At 45.9% G+C, this 24,380-nt stretch overlaps 1 protein-coding gene across 1 annotated transcript in view; it reads left to right on the top strand.

The window, feature by feature from the left end:
• Positions 1-3,316: 3,316 nt before the first annotated feature.
• Positions 3,317-24,380, top strand: part of LOC111955198 (RNA-binding motif, single-stranded-interacting protein 3-like) — a 222,281-nt gene continuing 201,217 nt past the window's right edge. The window contains exon 1 of the mRNA XM_023975345.3: positions 3,317-4,450. Within this exon, the coding sequence (XP_023831113.1) occupies positions 4,376-4,450 (75 nt within the window). The 5' untranslated portion in view covers positions 3,317-4,375. The remainder of the gene's footprint in view (positions 4,451-24,380) is intronic.

Here is a 24,380-nt window from a genome sequence, read left to right as displayed (position 1 = left end):
CTGGGGGAGCGGAGTCGTTTCTGTTCTGCTTTCACTCTTAACCTTTCTCTCTCTTTGTAGCTTTCTCTCTCGTTCCTGTCTCTTCTCTGTGTGGATTCAGGGATATTAGATGGATATTTCTCCAGAGTCAGATCAATAAACAGAAAAGGGCAGGTATTAAAGTATTTACAGAACACTCAAAAATCTCTGGCAATCAAAGAAAATACATGGTAATGATTTAGTCATTTTTCTCATATCAATAGAACATGTTGGCAATGGCATTAAAGTCAGGTCTTCTCTCGAGAGGTAATGTCTCCTCTCACAATGAAGTTGATGACTAAGGACAGCTTTGCTATTCGTAGTTCTCATCTGGGTTGTTTAGAGGAGATTGTGATCACTTTGTGCCATGGGAGAACCATCTATCCTATCTGTTCACTTCATATCCCACAGATGACTCACTGCACACTGCATGGCAACTTTACGAGTATCTGTCTGTGTGATCCACTTCCAGTCTCTTCCAGCCTCACAGTACGGCTGTTTGACAATGGCCCCTGGTCAGATCCACACCCAGACTACTTTGTGATACAGCCGTGTCTCTCTCTGCTCTCACCTCACACAGACTGTGATGTTTCCATACAGCCGTCCTTCCCTTCGCCCCCTCACTCCAGCTCTGTCTTCCTGGAAGCTGCAGAGATGAATCAGGGCTTGTGTGTGCATTTTTTGTGTGTGCGTTTCGAGTGTGTGTGTGCGTGTGTGCGTGCGTGCGTGCGCACATTCGTGTGTAAATCACGGTGGGGAACCTATGCATCACTATCAATCACAGGGAGAAAAAAAACAGTATCTTTCCATCCCTCTTTCTGTTGGCGGCCATGATTAAACAGCTGGCTTCATATCGCCCCTGTCCTCAGCCTGACGTCAGTCCACTGATTCACTTCAGAGCCCCTATCAGTGCCGAGGCAGAACTGGCACATCCACATTCACCCACCCTCTTTCCTTTTGCTGGGATGGAATACAGAGCAGAATATTTGGATGAACKTTGGGCCTTACTTGCATACCCACCCACGTAATGTTTACAGGTCTTGAGCCATTGAATGCGGACTTATAAAACTTCAACATTAGCCAAGAGTATCTGCCTCGTTCCAAGTAAGTATTGAGTCTCAATTGAAGGGCTGCAAGTTACAAACCCGGTTATGGCAATAACAATTAGTTAACTGTTAACGTGTCAATCCTGAGTAGTAATTTGTGAAAGTATGCACCAAGGCAGTAGACGTGACCACACAAAATGTCAGAATGCTCTGTCTCTCTCTCTCTCTCTCTCTCTCTCTCTCTCTCTCTCTCGCTCTCTCTCTTTCTCTCTTCTCTCTCTCCTCTCTCTCTCTTCTCTCTCTCTCTCTCTACTTGTCTCTCTTTCTTATTATTTTCTGCCCCCCCCCACTCTCACTCTTTCTTTCTCTCCCTCTCCGTCCCTCCATTCTGTGAGTAACCCTGCCCTGCCAGTCCTTCTGTCCTGGAGCTGTTAATCTGCTAATCCACAATCGATATCTGCCTAATCTCTTTTCCACAGATAAATGCGGCCTATCTGATCATTTTGTTTTCTTCCACACGCCATAGCCCTTCTCTCTCTCTCTCTCTCTCTCTCGCTGCTTTGTTTCTGTCCGTGGGATGCTAGTACTGATTCAGTCTGCCCACTAGCATGCATGCTGCCTACGTACATCACCATGTACTCTACTGTAGACAAAACGACATGTTTGAATGAGGAAAGAAGTCGCTATTGTAAATTCATGTGCAAAATGTGGCATAATTGAGCTGCGACCTATTTTTTTTAAGTGATGCACTGAAAATCGGTCATTTGGTCTGAAAACGTCAATTATTGTTTAATAAGGGGAAATTACCCTCGTGGGTTCGGTCTGTCCATGTGAATTCTCCCTCAGTAACTGTAGTATTGCTTGACATATCTATAGCAAATGTTTGTCATTTTAAATGCTTTGCATATCACWTTTTTTTTTTTTTTATATAGTTCTTTGTTCACTTTGAAATCAAGGATAATTTTGCTAATTGAGTTGACTGAAAACTGAAGCCCATGAACTTGTGGACTTGCACTCACTGACCTCCATAGGTTAAGCCACAGTCCGTGTGTGCGGCTAAGGTTTCTCGCAGGCCAAAGAGAAGGTGAAAGACCGCCTCACTACCATCCTGCTGCTGTCCATTGGACTCCACTGTCACGCTATAGTCTATTGTAGTGGGTAGAGCCTGACCTTTTGTAACGCCAGGATAGTGGGTTTGATTCCCTGGACCACCCATAAAATGTATGCACGCATGCCTTTGGATAAAAGAGTCTGCTAAATGGCGTGTATTAGATATTATAGCATCAAACAGTGTCCGTTTGTAGCTGGTAGTATATATAGAGAGTGATTTTCCCTCCGGCACTCTTTACCCAACGCTTTGATCCAAACGGCCACATACTGGCCACATCTAGATGTGGGTGGAAAGTGTTCTCAGTGTTGTCATTTCATAGCGAGAGGAGCTTAATTGGTCAGGTAGAATGTTTTGGGGGGGGATATTTGAGTCATTTAGCAGACATTTATCCAGAGCGACTTACAGGAGCAATTAGGGTGAAGTGCCTTGCTGAAGGGCACATCAACCAATGTTTTTCACCTAAGTCAGCTCGGGGTGTTGAATTAGCGGCCATTCGGTTACTAGCCCAACGCTCTTACCGCTAGGCTACCTTACCGCTAGGCTACCTGCCACCCCTATCATGTGGAGGCATAGTAGTGATAGTGATCATTTAGAAAGGGTTGTAAATTACGTTTGGATTTGTATATGTTTTTAAGTGCTGGTCTGTCATGGTTACACAGAAAAACAAAGCACAATACATTTGCACAAATATGATGTGTTATGATGTGTCATCACAACAATACGGAGGGTATAAATTCGACAGGATTTGGATGTACTGTCGCTACCTGACAGTGTAATTTACCCCCCCCAAGAGAAAAGTGAACGCTTGAAAACATACCTAAGCAAAACCTATCGTTGTTTTATATAAGTATGGAGTCATATTTAAGATGACTGATTTCTTCAGAAATAAAATCATCCCACATTGATGAAGGAGAGTTTAAACCAGGCGTTGGGTCCTTTGGCAGCCAGTAGGGGGAATAGCCTGCCTGCCTGCCGTCCCCCTCTCCCCGCTTCTTTCTCTGGCTGTGGAAATACTGCAGCCCCCTGATCTGCGTCTGGATCCCTCTCTCCCACTGAGCCGACTCAAGTCCCTCCTACCGGCTGTGCAGGACGAGCCCCCTTCACCACACACACACACACACACACAGAGACACACACACACAGAGACAGAGAGAGAGAGAGAGAGAGAGAGAGAATTTTACAAGAGCAGGAAAAGGGAGGAGCGCAGACAGGAGACTCTCTGGCTTGTCTGTCTGTTGGGCACCTGGGACACTGTCATTGTGGTTCTCATTATAGTATTTTTTTCTCTCCTTCTCTGAACCAGCGGACCGGTTGGGAGTCCTTTTTTTCTCTCGCTGCCGTATCAATTAGGAACTGGGATTGTTTCTGTGTAATCTGCTCTGCTCTGGCTTGAACCGTTATACACTGCGATTGCTTCTTTGGTTTGTTCCTGCCTGTCTCTCGGCGTTCCGATTCGGACCCTTCCCAAAGTGCATCTGTTAGTGCGCCGCTGAGGATATATCCCGTGTCCAACAGTACAACATAGAGCAGCTGGGATATCAGACTATAGAGGAGCGAGAGAGAGCGCAGCCGAGTGAGCAACAGAGAGAGGCAGATACAGAGAGTGTGAGAGAGATTGAAGCCGAGTAGCGAGGTAAGCTATAGCGAGACAGCTTAGATAGAAAAGTGATCTTTATATCCTCCTCCCTTTTTTCCTTGTTTTTCCTTTTTCTCCTCTACTACACTCTCCCGTGCCAGCAATTTGTTCGCAGGACTGCCTAGAATCACTGCCACCTGCTCATCTTCCTCCTCCTCTTCCTCCTCTACCTCTCTTCTCACGCGTTACTATCCGACGGCAGCCAGTGAGGGAAAGACAGGAAAGACGCAAACAGGGCACGCAGCAGCGTCCGTTTTTTAAAAACTCTTGTGGGGAATATTTTTGAGAAACTGAATGAGCATCTGCCGAGCTCTACTCCAGGAGATTTAACTAAAAGGCGTTGTCGGGCAGGAACTACCCCCACAGAGGCTACCCCTCTCCCAGCCGCTCTCCGTCAGACGAACCCTGCTTGCTCTCCAGAGGACCAGCAGTGATTCAACACACCAGTGTGGACGGGGAAAATAAGGGACCTACAGTCAGAGAGCCAAGCCCCAGTACTACTAACGCTCGTCCGACCGCCTCCGCGCAACCATTCCCTGCCACGGCGCTAAGGATTCCAGCTATATGGGCAAGCGATTGGAACAGCAACCAATGTACCCTCAGTACACATACTACTACCCCCACTACCTCCAGACCAAGGTAGGGCACCCACGGCTCATCACTTCAGTGCCTTTAACCTCCCTCCCTCCCACACCCCTTACCTCCTCCCATCCTCCTACTCTAATCCTCCCCCTCCTTCGCTCCTCCTGTCAAGCCGCTGAGTGGGGATGGGGTGTGAACGATGGCTGGCCTTGGCCGTGATGGTTTCAGATGGCAAGTGGCTTTCTGGGGTTTGGATGTCTCTCTCACTCGGTGGGGCATCACAACGCTAGTTTGTCCAGCCTCGGCACGGCTAGTGGAGCTGTCCGGAAGATTGATTAATTGATTAAGGCTAACTGGATTGGAGCGTGATAGGTTTCTCCTATGTTGCGATCGTTAGGTTTGGCAAACAGTTAATCACACTGGCTTTGTCCCGTTTCTTGGTCTACTATGTTATTAAGATACTGAGAATTAATATTGGGTGAAATAGCAAGAGGGCGGCGTGTCATGAGTCAGAAACACAATTGAAATAAGCCCTCCAGGCTTTTTTTCGTGTTTTTATCCTCAATCATTTTCTATGTATTTAATGTTGTCTACGCCTGGAGCAGCCGAACACTCTTCATTATCTAATACGTTCAATCAATCAACCAATGAGACGACTACCCACCCATATCTCCTATCCCGGCTCAGCCATGCCTTCATCCTTATAACTGACATGGTGGCCAGCCACAGGCTGAAAGTAATTGCTGCCTGTATTTGCTCTAGCCGTTGTATGCATCACTACCTTTTGGCGTGGAAACCTAGGCTCCTGTCTCTTATACACATCTCAATGTGTATAAGAGACAGCCATATCTCCTATCCCGGCTCAGCCATGCCTTCATCCTTATAACTGACATGGTGGCCAGCCACAGGCTGAAAGTAATTGCTGCCTGTATTTGCTCTAGCCGTTGTATGCATCACTACCTTTTGGCGTGGAAACCTAGGCTCTGGTTGGTGGCTGATGGCGGGACAGTTGGGAGACTTAAAGTCCTCCGTCATCAAAAATAGAAACGAATGCAGACAAAGCCATGGAACGTCTTTCGTCATCTTCCCTTCCTATTGTAAAGAGCTGCTGAGGTAGCTAGCTGGAGGAGAAGCTAGCTAGAGGAGGTAGCTAGCTAGAGGAGAATATCGTCAGCCCGACCTGGTAGCCCACTGGTTTCTCTTCTGATTTATAGTTTAATACATTTGTGCTGCGGCCATATGGCTTCTCTCTCACTCTGCCCCCTCCCCCCTTTTTCTCTGTCATATCTCAGAGGAGCTCATCTCAGCTCTCTCAATCAGAGGTCCCCTCAGCCCTCCTTTCCTTCCGCTCTCCCTCCCTCACCACTCCACTGCAACCCCCCCTCTTCGTTGTCGACTCCCACTCAAGGTCAGCGCAGATCGGGCCCAGCCTCCGTCAGCGATTGACGTATCCTTGAGTGCGATATCCATGTCATGCAAACTCGTCTGACCAACGGCGGCGGACAAACCCAACAGCACCTTTTTTAAAGTCGTCGAGAAATGGTTTTATTTTCCCGGCTAGTTACTCTAGCTAATGCCCATTACGAGTACTTACGTATGGCATATGTATGTATGGGCCTCTGACCAGGGCCGGTGATGTGAGAGCAGAAGGTTCTCTCTGTGACTGAGAGTGCAGGTTAGGGAGAGCTGCTATCTCACGCTACCATTAATGATCATTGATCGGTAGATTATAGGGAAGGGCCTTGGCAGGCAGGCGTGAGGACCGGGCCTCAGCATCAGAAGGCAGCCGCTTGGCCACACAGGCAGGCAGCCTCCCTCCCCACCCTGAATTTAGCATCCATCTAAAGTCATCCAGGACTGTCTATTAATCTTCATTTCAGCATGCTCTGGATATGGCCTCATTCTCCCAAGGGGGCATAAATAACTGCCAGCGATGAAGGAGATAGGGATTCTAGGGAACGTAACTCATACCAAATTGTTGCCACGCTCGTCCTTTCCCGACTCCATTTTATGACACATATCGGAAATACTTCTCCGCCCGCCGAGGAATATATAGAATCTCCAGAACATCTGGGTTCTATTAGGATGAAAAAGTATATTATGAGTTTAGCACTGCCTTACATCTTCTTGGTATGAAGGAATTTCTTTGTCCGAGGTCGTTTTCAATTTCAAATGTCTCGTATCGCCACATATATTTTGCTGGACCCGCCCGCCGCCGTTTGTCGACCGCATGGCAGTCGACGGCGAGGACCGGCATGTAAAACTCAGGAGATGAAACAATAACATTTGGCCCTCTGTTGATTAGTGCAGTGGAGCGTAGCATGTGCTTCTCTTGAACATAGTGATTTATTCCCGAAAGAGCATTCCTATGGCTTGTTTTATAAGGTACGAAGGTGAGGGGAGCCTGCAGGACCGTGCTTTGATAAGGGAACCGTTTAAAGGTCTGTTCCTATTCCCATGCTGCTCTGTGAATGAACGGCGCCGACGCTGAATCTCTCTCAGATATGGTACTTTATTGAACACGGTGACTAGGATTTCACTAGTATTCTGTATTTGATTTGAGTATTTGCCTGATTTGAATCATAAGTGAATTATAGATGTTATACAAATGAGGAAATTACAGTAAATAATGTCCCCTAAACGATTACGCCTCACAGATCAATGATGTCATTTAATGATAGTTATTATGGGAAATGTGTGCGTTCATCCATACATTCTGTATGCCTTGGCATGTCATGATTATCCTTAGAAACTTGAATTGACAGCTATTTTGGTTTACGACGACAGAATTTCCAAAGTACAAGTTGCGGAAGATCACGTTTATTTGCCCCTTTTGAATGCGTCTCCCTTTTTGACGAATCGCCTCGCTTATGCAGAGGCTCTCATCTTCTACAGGACGGCCTACAGTAGTCAACCAGAGTCCACTGTACTACAATGACACCCCTCATAGTGCTAGTCGTTACACCCTTCCTATCAAGAGATCAGAGAGACAGGCACACACACCGTCTGTGTTACAGTCACGCTAGCAGAGCATACAGAGAGAAGCTCAGGGGGCAGACGCAGAGATAGATTTAACAAAGGCTAATATCCCGGGCCTTAAGTAAACACCAGTCAACGGAGCCCATTGAGTGGCTTTATGCCTGTGTCTGCCTGGACCTTGGGATCCATTTATATTCTCTCTAATTCCTTATGGCGGGAGAGTGGGGGTAGGAGATGGCGGGTTAAAAGCAAGGAAAAGGGTTTGGTTACATTACACGGGGGGGGGGGGGGGCGAGCCATTGTGCTGCATAAATAACAACAGAAGCATCTAAATCCCGCTGCTTTCAAGCCTGGCTAACACCCGCTGGCTGGCCAGCGCTACAGTATATCCCCACGCTGAGTGTAGCCTCATCAAAGGCAGAGCAAAGAGAAAGTTCAATTCTTTTTGGGGTTAAATTGGGTTTGAAATGGTGGACGTGCTGTGGAACAGAGCTGGTCATCTGCTTGCTGCAAAACTTCCACGCGGGCAGCACAAAGCGCTCCAGCTAGGAGAGGATATTACATTCAGTGTTCTCGAGCTAAAGGCTTATTGTTCCTGCGACGCGACGTATTCATATAACACCGAGAGCGTCACGGAACACAATTAGTCATTTCTAGACACAATTGTTAATGCGTCCTTCAAGAGGGATTGAACGAAACCACATGCCGAGGCCGTGCTGAATACGCGCATTGAGCTAATTTAGTCAGTATACAATGAAGGTTGGCAGCGGCATCTCAGCTAGCTCCCTCTCTACCTTCTTTTCCCTCCCCCCGGAGCACCGCCACTATCCGGGGGCTTTTGATCATTAATCAACCCACGCCCACATCTCTGTTTTTTTTATCTGCCTGTTTTTTAACGCCAGTTATCTCGCCATGCAATCCCTCTCCGTGTAGCTGTCACTCAGTGGAGTGGATAGCTTCATTTATCTACCTGTGTGCTGTACATAACACAGCGCCGGGGCACTCTGGCCTCCTTCTCATTTATCAACTGACAACTCGGCCCCTATCTACACACATACATTACTGTACCCGCTGCCCGCCGCCACTGCTTCCTCCTAAGCACTGAGTGAGCTACAGAGGCCTGGGGCCTCATTTATAAACGTTGCGTATGCCCAAAACATGCCCCAAAACATGGGCGCGCCAGTTTTCACGCAAAAGTTGTCATTTATCAAACTTAACTTGACGTGGGGAATGTGCTTATCCTCCCGCGAACTTTAGACCAAACGTACGCACAGTTTCTAGGGGTTGAAGTATTGCATTTCAAGAAGGCGAAAGAAGCCTAGTAGCCTTGCGCAAATGTATAACAACAACAAAAACACTGGTAGCCTATCGAAATATAATAACAAGATGCAAAAATTTGCCATTAGTGATAATTTGCCATTATCTCTGTATTCTACAATTATTAGAAATAGGCATACATTTCCTATTATCTAGGTTATTTCATTGCCATGATCATTGCAGACAATTTGTCTGACTGTGATTGCCCAAAATAGCCTATAGGCCTACAACAATTAAGTTAGTATAGGCTACCACTCGTCCCATCTCTCATTTAATTGGACCCACTTCACACAAAAGCTATTTCAAGTATTTTGCTCCATGCGATCCGATCCGTAGCTGATAGTTTAATGGTAGAACAGAGACGGCTCACCTTTTCCATTGATGTTTTGTCTGAATACTGCAATGTCAAATACCTCGAGTAGACAATATTTAATTCATAAATAGAATATATATATATCATAACCATTGCAGAATAAATTCTTTACCTTTTCTGGCCATGATGAGTTCATATTACAGAAGTAACCATACAACAACCATGCGCATTTCTCATTTAATTGGGCCTATTAGAAATTGTATTTGTCACATGCGCCAAATACAACAGGTGTAGTAGACCTTACAGTGAAATGCTTACTTACAAGCCCCTAACCAACAATACAGTTTAAAAAAGTAAGAGCTAAGAGTAACAAATAATTAAAGAGCAGCAGTAAATAACAATAGCGGGGCTATACAGGGGGTATCGGTACAGAGTCAATGTGTCAATGTGCGGGGGGCACCGGTGTCAAGGTAATTGAGGTAATTATGTACATGTAGGTAGAGTTATTAAAGTGACCATGCATAGATAATAACAGAGAGTAGCAGCTGCGTAGAAGAGGGTGAAGGGGGGGGGGGGTTCCGCTTTCCGTGCGGTAGCAGAGAGAACAGTCTATGACTAGGGTGGCTGGAGTSTTGGACAATTTTTAGGGCCTTCCTCTGACACCACCTGGTATAKAGGTCCTGGATGGCAGGAAGCTTGGCCCCAGTGATGTACTCGGCCGTACGCACTACCCTCTGTAGTGCCTTGCGGTCGGATGCCGAGTAGTTGCCATACCAGGCAGTGATGCAACCCGACAGGATGCTCTCGATGGTGCAGCTGTAGAACCTTTTAAGGATCTGAGGACCCATGCCAAATCTTTTCAGTCTCCTGAGGGGGAATAGGTTTTGTCGTGTCCTCTTCACGACTGTCTTGGTGTGCTTGGACCATGTTAGTTTGTTGGTGATGTGGACACCAAGGAACTTGAAGCTCTCAACCTGCTCCATTACAGCCCCGTCAATGAGAATGGGGGCGTGCTCGGTCCTCCTTTTCCTGTAGTCCACAATCATCTCTTATGCGTACTGTAGTTTCTATATTTTTTCAGAGTAGACAATGTTACAGAATTCGTGGGCAGTGCAACATATTTAGGTTGGGGGAAAAAATATTATTGTTTACAGGTCTACAGCAATTTGCAATTGTTTTTGTCTTTCAGAAACGGTCAGATACAGCAAGTCACATGAAAACATTCTGCCAACACCTCCAATTTGACCAAGTTTGCAATTGCTATTTCCTTTAGATGGCCTAATTCCAATACTTCCAAAGTGTACAGCAAATAAGGGTGTTATTGTCACCATAAAAGGTGAATGATGGGGCGTTATAATGCTCGTTCACGAGCCCACAGTTTTTCGCCAGGTCTGATTTTATAATGAGAAACGTGCGTGTGTCCCAAGTGAATAAATCTCTATACTTTGTTTTAAATGTACTCAACATTTATAAATTAGGCCCCTGCCCCTTACACACTCAGGTCCACATCTCATTATGGCTGTTTTGTGAGAGTGTGTTCTGCCTTTCAACGTTCAATATTCATTCTATCGAAGACAATAAAAAAAAAAACTTGGAGAATTTGATGGAATCTTCCATTTCCTCTGTTCCAGTCTTCTCTAGTTGAACCCGCAGAGCTATAACGATCAGGTGGGATTTAGGGACTTTACTGTGAAATGTATTCTGCTGTAAATGTAACTGTAGCACAATGAATGTAGGCATAGTGTAACCTGCATACCCTGAATTGCTTATGACCACAGATGCTCCCTGATTGTGAGTCTGTGAGTGAGTGCTGCTGGCGGTGGTGTCAGTGTGACCTCAGGGAGCCCTCGTCACTGTGTTCTCTGTCCCCGGCCATCTGGAGCCACAGGCAGCTCTGCTCTGCTCTACAGAGGGAAGCTAGGCTGCTGCTGTTGCTGCTGCTGCTTCTGCTGCATGGGGGGCAGGGGCCGGAGTATAGCAGAGTCCTGCAGCACTACAGTGGAGTGGAGTGGGCTCAGGGATGCCCAGTGGAGTCCTTCTGCGGATTCCTTTGTTTCCCGGTCTTGCTTTTCCGCAAGTGCACGCTCAATTTTTTTGTCTTTGATGCTGTGGCTCATACACATGGCCTTCGTTGCTGTCCCTCCCTCTCTTTTTTTTTTTTTTGCCTTTCAAGTTCACTCCCATTTGAATCTCTCTCTCTCCGTACTTTTCTCTCTTTCATTCCTCCTCTTTTTCTGTCTAACTCAGCCCCCGCTGACTACTGTGCAGGATGGCAGGAGTGGCGGTCGAGGTACCTTCTGTAAATGCCCATTTTTACATTCACTTACGGATATTAACGTCAGAGACATGAATAGAACTAGCTGCAGGGCTGGAACACCAAGAGCCTTGTATTCTGAACTGCGTAACTGCAATTCCGAGGGTACAAGATACCATCTCACTTTGCCCCATTCTGGAAAGACAGGACAGAGCAGACAGAATGTTTATGAGAGAGCCTGCTGTGAGTGCCGTTCCCTGTTAGCATGTACTTGCCTCTCCGAGCGAGGTTAGGCAGCAGCTCTGGGGTTGAGGGTCTCAGCTACATCTGGAAGAGACTGACAGGATGTGTGTGGTTCTACTGTAACCGTAGACCCGGCTGTCTGTCTGCTGTGTCTGGCCTGCCTCTGCTCTGTCAGCCCGGCTTCAGGACGGAAAGTGCGGTCTGGTACCCAGAGTGTCGGCGTGGCGCGGTGCTCTCTCACTCAGAGCTAGCCGGGGTAATTGCTCCTGCGTTTTTAACGAAGGGGCTTCGTTTGAAGAAGCCGATGGATCCCCTGCTTTTTACGTACTAGAGAAAGGCTGTTAGTTCGCAATGTGGCTGTCCGGGAGTCTGTGAGAGTGAGTGGCTTGTCTCTATTTTTATACGCAATGAGAGATAATTATCAGCCTAGACTAGCCCTCCTCTCAGGGACATGGCATGGCCGTCCCAGCACTCCGTGTGSTGTCGGTTTATTATGGGGTTATATTCTAGTCTGTGGTCTGAGCCATACCAGCCGTCTATGTTATGATGAACACAGAAMGCCTAATGACATCGACACAGAGAACAGGGCTCCCCACTCAAAATGAGCCTCTGTTTTAAGACAAAAAAGCCTGCAGATAATAACAGAAACAGAGTTAAGAGTTTCTGGAAATGGTTAAAAACGGGAGTCTCACTTAAATTTACAACATTGTTCAAGTGGGGAGCCTTTGATGGGTTAACAGTCTGGGAAGCGTACCAGGGTTGAAGTAAGAGAGTTTCTTCCAACGGTCTCAGTTTTCATGATGTGATTTCATCGTCCTAATGATGACGTCATAGTTTGACAATACTAATCCTTTGGCTCTGCACGTCTCACTCTGTGGAATTAGCATTTGATTTCCATTCCAGCCACACAAACCAATGACCTAGTGTCTCTAATCAGATCTGCAGACATGGAAATGGAGGGAGATTTGAGTCACAGACGTGCAAATGGCGGTGTAGCCTTTACCAGGGAGGCCCAGCCTGGCCTCTCAAACATGTATAACCCCTAGCATTTACCCTACAGAGCCGCACTAGCAATGGCAGACTCAATGAAAATACTGTCACACCTGCTTGAAAAATGGCTCAGGAAAAAGCCAATTCCGCTGTGAATGAGGATAAGCAAATAGGCATAAGGGCTTGAATAGCTGCCAGTACTGCCGGATCCTTCTAACTAAACCACAATGAGTTCCTATACAAACAGAGATACGTGCAGCAATTTTGTGTGGCAGATGAACCTTTTCAAGCTTATGCGCGAACAGGGATAACCAAACGCAAACAGCCCTTTCTCTGGGCACTATTCGTGTTAAATGACTCAAGCCGCCTTTGTGGTTTTTGTCTGAGTGATTATTTTGGCAGACCTTCGGAACGCCCTAACCCCTCCCCAATGCCACGGCTTGGGAGTATTAGTCAGCGTGTGGAAAAACCCAGAGTGCGACAGGTAGGCGGGCATGAATTAGAGTGCAACGACGCCGGCGTAGGACGAGGGCGAGCCAAGTAGTCACGCAGCAGGAGGATGAATGGAGAGTAAGAGAACGCCGTCGGCATTATAGAGTCGAAATAGGAGGAAAGATTATTATTCTTCGCCAGTAATTAGTAGCACATAAACAGCCGTCGGCAGCAGAATTAAAAAGTGGCATTATGATGTGTGTTCTCCATACAAGATGTCTCTTCTTACACTTTTCAATAGTTAATCACTCTGCTTCGCAGTCAGCCACATATTCTCGGGTGTTAAGGTTCAGCTTTGTAACAGATGACTGCATGAGACTGACCTGCATGGTTCCGGCTTTGATGTAGAACACCAGTGTCTCCTGCACAATCTGCACTGGTGCGTACAGTATTTCCCATCTCTTCTCCTTTCATAAATGATTAAGGTCACCCACATGTTCTGGGGAGAAGAGGATAGAGAAGTCGCAAACCGTGAGTCAACGGCTTAGTGCCTCGTGTCTGTGAGGAGAGAAACAAACCTTATTTGGCACAAAAGGGTGTCACGACAGCGCCAGTTAGAGTTGTGAATGAAATCTAGCCTACTAAATGCAAATGTTAGTTTTTGAATACTTGCTGTGGAAKTGTGAATAGAATCTAATTGTTTTTCCTATATTTTGAGTCCTTGGGCTTTTTTAGAATACACGAGTAAGAAAACACTTGATTATTAATTCCCTGTCGCATTCCCCTCTCTCATTAGCTTTTTTGAGGACCCTGTGGAAGACTGGTATCCATTATTTATCACCTAGCCCCAAAACAGCAGCTGCATGCTTGTGTAATTGCCATATGTTCTGCTTTTGCAAGCATATTGGGAAGAATTATTTTGTAAAGTGATTTATATCAGGCTTGCGAGGACACACTGCAACAGACATCTCCAGAACTTGTTCTCCGCTAACAATGACTGATCAAAAAAGTTCTCAGCTCCGATAACTTGAACTTTAGGCCGCGTTGGCCAATTAACCACAATGGCATCTTGCCTAGTATCTGCGGATGCTCCGGCAGAGCTACTGTCTCACCGTTAGAATTCAGCCGATAAAGCCATAAAGACTTGCTGGTACAGAGCTGTAGTCTGCTCCATTCATTGGGCCTGCAATTATTCACCAAGCTGACATGGCCTCTCCTCCAAACGTTGAATAAACACTCCGGTAACAGTGACGCAACGTCCCCCAAGCCACGCAGCTACAGTTCTAATCGTTTAGACTGTTACTGTAGCCTCTCTGAAATGTTTATGCCCGAGTTATGTATCTCCGTTTCGAGAGCGGATCGTCTGCCGTTCTGTTTGGGTAGGGTTCGCAGTTTTACAGCCGGAGGTAGCTGCAGCAGGAGGCCCTCTATCCGGCCTTGTAGGGGCATGGACTCCCTTCGCTTCCAGTCCCAGGGCTTGTCTGTAGCATTAGCGCTGCACATCTGTTTATCCCATCCACATGTGTAGAGGAGGCCCATGCCGTTATACTGAGCGATTACCGCCATGATTGGTGGAAGAGGGAGGTCCTTTAAAGGCTGTCTAACGGGGGGGGGGTTTATCTAGCGGATCACTGGCGTTGTCGTGTCATTACCGTAGCGATGGCCGGGGGGCCTCGTTTGCAGCAAGAGGGCTGAGGCAACCCCCGACATGTGAGTGCGGGTCAGCCAAGGTCAACACACCACAGAGTCCGATGCCGCGCCTTCCGACATGAATACACAACAATGTATTGAGATGTATATGGAGATAACGAATGGAGTACATGCACACAAKAATAGTTTGTGAGAGAAAACGTTATTTTGTGGATGTACAGAAGTGCACGGACACGCACTTTTCACATGTTAATGAATACTGTGACACACTTCAATCGTGCAAAATCCATACTCATACATACACATGGCTCGCATCCCAAACGGCACCCAATTCTCTACACTATATAGTACACTACTTATGAACAGGGCTCTGGTCAAAAGAAGTGCACTACATAGGGAATAGGGTACCGTTTGGGACGCACCCAGATGGTGCGTGCATACGTACATAGCGTGGTAATACACATAAACATACACACTCAACTTTTGAAGAAATGAAAACTGGCAGGACTTGCATTGAAGAGGAGGGGGGAAACGGTGCTGTGTTGTGAGAGAGGGTGGGAGCACTGCATAGCTCGTTGAGTTCACTGAGCAGAGTGGCACACAATCAGGCTTACACGCACGCACACACACACACACACACACACACACACACACACACACACACACACACACACACACACACACACACACACACAACCACACACAACGCACGCACAAGGACACTCACAAGCAGCAGCCACCGAGCCTAGAACAATTACACAAACACCGACACAACACACACAACCACTTCTAAGAGTCAGGCCGAGGAGAAGGGCCCTGGGACATGTCTCTGTGAAGCGCAAGTGCGTAATCTGGCACTGGGGAAACCTGATAGCCTGTGTCGTGTGCCGAAATGACGATGAGGGTCACCCTGACCTGGCCCTACCACTACGTTACAGCCCGCACCTATGCCCTTTACAGTGCATTCGGACAAGCTATTCAGACCTGTTACTCTTCTACCACTTCTGTCTACATTACAGGCCTTATTTCTAAGAATGCACTCAACATTACGCAACACACAACAAAAATGTCTCTACTCTAACAACGCCAAAACCCGCATAATGAAATCTGCTTTTTTGAAATCGCTTTTGCTAACTTTCATATCTTACAGTGGGAGACACAGTATTTCGCATTACACGGCCGATCTTTGCACGGTTGTTCCTAGCTTACAAAGCAAATGTAGAGGTGCATGCTAATTTTTTCATAGGTACACTTCAACTATTAGAAGCAGCACGGAATCCTAAAACAAAACAATCCAGAACAATCACATTGTTATTGATTTTATTTGCCATCTTCCTACTCTGCCTGACATTAAGTATTTTACTCATCCAGAAAAAGCAGACACTTCAATATTTCGTACAGACGAACCCCTTTGTTCTCGCAGATTACAGAGCCATTCATACTTCTCCTGTTTAGTTTCACTTGACCAGCCGTCTTTGCACTACACACCATGCAAGCCAGACCTTTTGGCCCCACTGCCTCCCTACAGATCCTTTCTGCCAGACTCCTTCAAGGTTCTTCGGGTGCTGCATCCGCTGCGGCAATACGCGGCCACTTTCGCTACCCTCCAGAAGACTGTTCTCTACCTCTCGGTCAGGCTCTGGAGACCGTGGCCCTAGGCCCACTCCAGGATCTGGAGGATGCTTATTACGGAAGCCCACTCCTTAGATTCGCATAGCTGTTGCTTCGTGTCGTTTGTCATGCTGGAAACCACAGCCCGACACCATTTTCATGCCTCTACTGAGGACAGAGAGTTGTTGCTTGGGCCAAATCTCCCGCATACATGGCCCATCCACTCCTCCCCTCAATACGGTGCAGTCGTTCCTGTTCCCCTTTGCCAGAGCAACAAGCGCATTCACCCAAAAATGATCCACCTTCCATGCTTCCCACGGTTGGCGTGGCTGTTCTGGGTTGATACTCATATCTCACTTCTCTTCCTCCAGAACACGGCAGTTGGAGTTAGACCAAAAAGCTCTATTTTTGTCTCATCAGACCACATGACCTTCTCCCATTCCTCCTCTGGATCATCCAGATGGTCATTGGCAAACTTCAGACGGGCCTGGACATGCACTGGCTTAAGCAGGGGGACCTTGCGTGCGCTGCAGGATTTTTATCCATGACGGGCGTATGTGTTACTAATGGTTTCTTTGGAACTGTGGTCCACGCTCTCTTCAGGTCATTGACCAGGTCCTGCCGTGTAGTTCTGGGCTGATCCCTCACCTTCCTCATGATCATTGATGCCCCACGAGGAAATCTTGCATGGCCCCAGACCGAGGGTGATTGACCGTCATCTTTGAACTTCTTCCATTTTCTTCAATAATTGCGCCAACAGTTGGTTCCTTCTCACCAGCTGCTTGCCTATTGTCCTGTAGCCCATCCAGCCTTGTGAGGTCTACCATTTATCCTGATGTCCTTACACAGCTTCTGGTCTTGGCCATTGTGGAAGAGGTTGGAATCTGTTTGATTGAGTGTGTGGACAGGTGTCTTTTATCAGTAACGAGTTCAAACAGGTGCAGTTAATACAGGTAATGAGTGGAGAACAGGAGGCTTCTTAAAGAAAAACTAACACGGTCTGTGAGAGCCGGAATTCTTACGGTGGTAGGTGATCCAATACTTATGTCATGCAATAAAATGCAAATTAATTATTTAAAAATATATACAATGTGATTTTCTCGGATTTCATTGTCTTTAGATTCCGTCTCTCACAGTTGAAGTGTACCTATGATAAAAATGACAGACCTCTACATGCTTTGTAAGTAGGAAAACCTGCAAAATCGGCAGTGTATCAAATACTTGTTCTCCCCACTGTATATATATAAAAACTTTTACATAAGTATTCAGACGCTTTACTCAGTACTTTGTTAAAGCACCTTTGGCAGCGATTACAGCCTTGAGTCTTCTTGGTTATGACACTACAAGCTTGGCACACCTGTAATTGGGGAGTTTCTCCCATTCTTTTCTGCAGATTCTCTCAAACTCTGTCAGGTTGGATGGGGAGCGTCGCTGCACAGCTATTTTCAGGTATCTCCAGAGATGTTCGATCGGGTTCAAGTCCAGGCTCTGTCTGGGCCACTCAAGGACATTCAGAGACTTGTACCGAAACCACTCATGCGTTGTCTTGGCAACGCATGAGTAGGTTTAGCGTCTTTGTCCAGTCTGAGGTCTTGAGCACTCTGGAGCAGGTTTTCATCAAGGATCTCTCTGTACTTCGCTCCGTTCATCTTTCCCTTGATCCTGACTAGTCTCCCAGTCCTTGCCGCTGAAAAACATCCCCACAGCACGATGCTGCCACCACCATGCTTCACCGTAGGGATGGTGAGCGGAGCCTGGTTTCCTCCAGACGTGACGCTTGGCATTCAGGCCAAAGAGTTCAATCTCCGTTTCATCAGACCAGAAAATCTTGTTTCTCATGGTCTGAGAGTCTTTAGGTGGCTTTTGGCAAACTCCAAGCGGGCTGTCATGTGCCTTTTACTATGGAGTGGCTTCCGTCTGGCCCCTCTACCATAAAGGCCTGATTGGTGTAGTGCTGCAGAGATGGTTGTCCTTCTGGAAGGTTCTCCCATCTCCACAGAGAAACTCTGGAGCTCTGTCAGAATGACCATTGAGTTCTTGGTCTCCTTCCTGACCAAGGTCCTTCTCCCCCATTTGCTCAGTTTGGCCGGGCAGCCAGCTCTAGGAAGAGTATTGGTGTTTCCAAACTTATTCCATTTAAGAATGATGGAGGCCATTGTGTTCTTGGGGACCTTCAATGCTGCAGAAATGTTTTGGTACCCTTCCCCTCGGAGCTCTAAGGACAATTCCTTCGACCTCATGGCTTGGTTTTTACTCTGCACCATGCACTGTCAACTGTGGGACCTTATATCCAAATCATGTCCAATCAATTGAATTTACCACAGGTGTACTCCTAGTTGTAGAAACCTCTCAAGGATGATCAATGGAAACAGGATGCACCTGAGCTCAATTTCGAGTCTCATAGCAAAGGGTCTGAATACTTATGTAAATAAGGTATTTCTGTTTTATATTTTTTATACATTTGCAAAAATTTCTAAAAACCTGTTTTCTCTTTGTAATTACGGGGTATTGTGTGTAGATTGATGAGGGAAAAAATTATTTATGCCATTTTAGAATAAGGCTTTAACGTAACAAATTGTGGAAAAAGCCACGGGGCCCRAATACTTTCTGATGGCACTGTAGATCTGCTCTACTCCTATCCTCCAAAAACCCTTTGAACTAACCTCTCCAAGACACAAACAACACTCAAAGCTCATACGCTGGACTCTTTTCAACCCCAAACATACACACACCAAAGCCCATGGCTACACACACAAACACACACCCGCGACTTTGTTCCCTCCCCCACACTGCATGAAAATCACCTCTCTCTCTCCCACCCATCTCATATTCTTCCCATATTACGTTAGAATGGACACGGATAATTGCCCTACCGTGATTTTGTTTTTGTTGGAGAGCAGCAGCATTCTGTCTCCATGGTGTTTTGTACAGCAGTAAGTTTAGCATTCATTATTGCCAGCTTGATAAATCTGTATGACAGCAGTTAGAAAGATCATGTGATGTTTCATTGTTCAAGAAGCACTGACAGAGAAAGTTATACTGCTATTTGGAGCTCAAGTGCTCTGTAGGAAACACAAGTGTGGATTATTGTACTGCACCGTCATGGATGGCGTGCCATGGTTGTCGATGGGCTTTAGCTCATACATGTCTCTGCGACGTACGAGTGGATGCACTGTTTAACACCGACTATTTCCTGTTTTTTAGTATGCAGTATGCGTAACGACTGAGTGAACTTCAAACTGGTTGCATATGTTGGCTTTCGTTTCCCACTTGTAAGCATGAAATTAATTTGTCGTCTTAACTGCTGTTTCAGATGTTTTGAGGGCTACCCCGAATAACCTTATCCCGAGTATAAACTTTTTGGAAGTCACTCTAGGCTGAGCAGTGTTTAAATGAGGCTGTGGTTGTGGCTGTAGGCCTATCCTATACCGTGCACAGTTTACCCACACTGCAACTCACACATGCTCCCAAATATGCCACCACTGAAATTATATCAAGTCTAATAGCCACCCTGTCTACCCTCCCTAAACATATCACTTTGCCCAGAAAATGAAAATGCTAAAAATCTAATAAAACACTAGGTAGTATATTTCAGGATGGCTTTCTTCCTGCCATTGGCCATGTCTTCATTCAATAACTTGAGAGAGGGCATGATTGCTATGCAGTGTGCTGTAGTGCTTCTACCCATAACGAATTGACCTTAACGGAAAAATGTTGAGGGATATTTACTCATTTTTACTTAAGCCTGCCTGTCATAACTTTTTTGCATTGCTTCTAATTTTGAGAGCCGGCAAAAACAAACCTCTTGAATTCAACAGAGGACCACCTGGCTTGACTTTATATTCCCTATTAACTAGGGCTGTCCAAGACGAAAGAAAATCTTTGTCGACCGAAAGTCGTTTGTTCTTTCGACAAATCGATTGACTTTTAAATGTGTATTCTTCTATATATATAGACACACCCTATGTGTTTTAATAAAATCAAGTATATGCATTGAGCTTGTCTGATGCTTTAAGCGCACCGTTTGATGAAATAAGACACAAATGACTGAAGAGGGAGACAGAAATCAAGATAACCCAAAGGAAAAAAACGTAAGAGATGAAAAAGATGTTTCAGATACAATTTTGTAACAGACTTTGTTTGCTTGCATTTTGAGCTGAAGAAAACATTACTTTGAGATGCTCCACAGCTCATTAGTGGTGGTGTGTTAAGCCAATCAGAAATATAATCAGATCCCCAATTGAGCACATTTATATGCCTACATTTGCGCGCAGGCCAGGTAGCCTATAGGCCTACTTCTATGTGTAATCAGGTGTGCGTCTTTACTCAACATTGACAGGAGCGCACTAAACTAAAGATAAAAACTAAAGATAATGACTAAATTGACAGCATTTTGAGAAACAGACGCCTCACAAGTCCTCATCTGGCAGCTTCATTAAATAGTACCCGCAAAACACCAGTCTCAACGTCAACAGTGAAGAGGCAACTCTGGGATGCTGGCCTTCTAGGCAGAGTTCCTCTGTCCAGTGTCTGTGTTCTTTTGCACATCTTAATCTTTTCTTTTTATTGGCCAATCTGAGACATCCCGGAGTCGCCACTTCACTGTTGACGTTGAGACTGGTGTTTTGCGGGTACTATTTAATGAGCTGCCAGTTGATGACTTGTGAGGCATCTGTTTCTCAAACTATACACTCTAATGTACTTGTCCTCTTGCTCAGTTGTGCACCGGGGCCTCCCACTCCTCTTTCTATTCTGTTAGAGCCGTTGTTCTGTGAAGGGAGTAGTACACAGTGTTGTATGAGATCTTCAGTTTCTTGGCAATCAATTTCTCGCATGGAATAGCCTTCATTTCTCAGAACAAGAATAGACTGACGAGTTTCAGAAGAAAGTTCTTTGTTTCTGGCCATTTTGAGCCTGAAATCGAACCCACAAATGCTGATGCTCCAGATACCCAACTAGTCTAAAGAAGGACAGTTTTATTGCTTCTTTAATCAAAACAACAGTTTTGAGCTGTGCTAACATCATTGCAAACGGGTTTTCTAATGGTCAATTAGCCTTTTAAAATGATCAACTTTAGGATTAGTTAACACAACGTGCCATTGGAACACAGGAGTGATGGTTGCTGATAATGGGCCTCTGTACACCTATATAGATATTCCATAAAAAATCAGCCATTTCCAGCTACAATAGTCATTTACAACATTAACAATGTCTACATTGTATTTCTGATCAATTTGATGTTATTTTAATGGACAAAAATTGTGCTTTTCTTTAAAAAACAAGGACATTTCTCAGTGACCCCAAACTTTTGACTGGTAGTGTATATATATATATATTTGCTACTGCTCGACCAAAACAAAATCTCGGTCGACCAACAGCCTATGGACCAAACAATTGACCAGTCGACTAATTGGGGTCAGCCCTATTGACACACAATACAAGTACAACGTTATCAACTTGAATTGTTGACAGTTGTCAGTTGCTAAGAGAGTCCACCTAATAAATTGGCTTTAAAGAAATCCATTTGTTTGGAAGCATACATGAGACCCAGGATACAGTTGTGAGAGATTTCTCCCTGTACATTTACAAAAATACATCTGACACATTGTCGAGAGGTATCTGTTATGCTAATAGTTCACACATCAATAGCACTAGATAAAACACCACATGCTCCACATGCTGCATTGTAAAGATTCCAGTTGGGCAATTAATTGTCATCAGCTGTATCTGTTTTTTTCTTCCTCTCCTTAACATTAGGTGTTTGTTTTTTTCCCTGAGTATTAGAGATGGGAAGCTAATGGAGAAAGTCAATGCTTGCTTGTGGCGCTGTTTTAGCTGTGACCCGTGTAAATTGGGGAGTGACCCCGGTGTTGTGTCGATGAGGTGCAGGAGGAATCCAATCTCCTCGCTGGGATATTGTGTGTTTTAGTTGCACTCTTTGATAACTATTGGCCCCCAAAGAGCCTCTCATTGCCCTAATAAAACCTAATTTGTTTTCGCTCGCAGTGACCCCGGTTAGAAAGCTTGGGCTCGCTGGCAGTCATGGCAAAACAAATGTTGAATCGGATCAGACGTCTTGGTCCCCAACCATTAGATTTGAGCAGGGGAAAGAGAAAATGCATGATTTCTCCTCTAAACAATCTCTAAACAACTTGACTTGTGAAGAAATCATTATCTGCAGGGCTACAATAATCAATTAGAATGTGATACATTGAATGCAGCGCATTCACTCCAACTCATCTGGATTCAATGATTCCCATCCACCGACTTGCTATGCTGTCACCCAGCAATGTCTAACTTCTCTCCCATGGTTTTGAATAGCGTTTTCTTCTCTTTTTCAATTACAAGTTGGGGGAGAAAGGAATCGATGGGAACAGACAAATGACATACTTAAGGCATTTTGAGCAAGGCTGAAATCACACTGAGCATCAAGGGCTGGATGGTTAATGAGTCATTCAGAGTAACGCTCTTCATTTTGCTATTTGTTTCCTCTCCATTTGGCCTCCGTTTGCGGTAACTATCTGGGACTCAGTGTCATAGGCATAGCTGTCCACACCACACCAAGACATATTAAGTCTGTTTTAAACGCAGCACAGGGTGCCACTGCACCCGGTAATTCGATAAAAGCGAGTGCAGGGAGGGAGGGAGGGAGAGATGGAGTTCGGCTCGGGCAGACGCACAATGCGGTTGCAAGCGGATCGTCGGCGGCTCTCAAGGTGAAAAGCACCAGGTGAAGGTCTAGTCGTTTGCAAACCCGGCAGGCGCTTAGATCCGCTACCCACGCACCTTGCTGCCTAAGCGCCTCAGAAAGCCACTCTGGGGATAACAAGCGGGGGAAAGCCAGAGAGGACTTAAACACACAGAAGGGTTTCTCATGACTGAACTCAATTTGAGCTATTAGAGGAGGAGGGAGGAGGGAGGGAGGGTGGAGCCGGGACAAACGGATGGAGGGAGGGAGGGAGGGTGGAGACGAGACAAACGGACGGAGGGAGGGAGGGAGGGAGGAGCTGAGAGAGAAAGAGATGCAACACAGAGAGAGTGGTTGTAGCACAGACATAGCTAAGTCAAAAGCTAGACATAGAGAGATTGAGTTAGGGACCGAAGGAGACTGAGAGGGAGACTTTGAGAAACAGGCAGAAAAGAGTGATCAGGCACCAACGACCTGCTGAGAATCTGCTGAGAAGTCRTGTGTGCTTAGTCTGCCTCTGCTTGCAAATCAAGATTTCCAAATGATTAGGGCCAATAGCGAAGGAGATTAGAAAAATAGCAGGGTGGATGAAGATGGGATTTGCTCAAGCAAAAGATACTGTGATGCGGCTCCATGGTAACACAGTAAGAGGAGAGTGATAGTTAATAGAGGTTGCCTGCCCTAAGGGGCCCTGCCTGTGACTGACAGCACCAGCAGCATGATTCACATCCCCCTGAGATACCCAGGATGGATTGGCACACACACACACACACTCGTGATCATGTGATTACTTGTGAGCCACCATGCAGGAGGATCATGTTCAGTGATCTGGTCTTTGTTCACTCTCTGTCTCCCTCTCGCTAGCTCTCTCTCCTCTGCAAGGAGTGAGATGTGTTGTTAGGTGGAATTGGTGGTAAGCCCATTCACCTAACTCTACAACAGAGCAACATAAGTGTAATTTTCCGGATGTGAGTCGACACGATTTTGTCTCTAGTAGATTCTACACAGACCCACTGACTGACATAACACCAAACTCCAAAAGGAGTCCTGGAGAGTCCTGAGTGGTCCATCTCGCATTCTCAACGTGTGTGAAAGGAGCCCCGACCCAACCACAACCTCTACACAACTTGTGTGCTGCTTCAAGGTGCTGTTTCGATTTCAAGCGAGGCCTTTTATCTTCAAACTGGGTTCCTTTTTGGAAAAAAAGGCGTCTCAATTCTTCTCGGCTTCCCTGTGAAAAGCAACTGCCACTGAGCCTCGGTCCCCGCAGTGCTGAGAGGATTACAGCGGCCCACCAATTAGAGCCTGCCGATTCTTAAAGCCTATGAATTATTAAGAGCACCCATCGACAATGAGAAGTGGTGGAGGGCAAAAGCACACCGCCAAGGCACCTGAAAACCCGAGCTGTTAGCGGTTTGCCTGCTACAAAACCCGTATATCGACTGGTATCCATGATTCTGTTATTGTTGCTTTCATTCCATCATATATTGGATTCATCTAGCATTGATTT

This window comes from Salvelinus sp. IW2-2015, linkage group LG30, assembly GCF_002910315.2.
Source record: "Salvelinus sp. IW2-2015 linkage group LG30, ASM291031v2, whole genome shotgun sequence".
Lineage (NCBI taxonomy): Eukaryota > Metazoa > Chordata > Actinopteri > Salmoniformes > Salmonidae > Salvelinus > Salvelinus sp. IW2-2015.
This window is presented reverse-complemented; position numbering and strand designations above follow the sequence as displayed.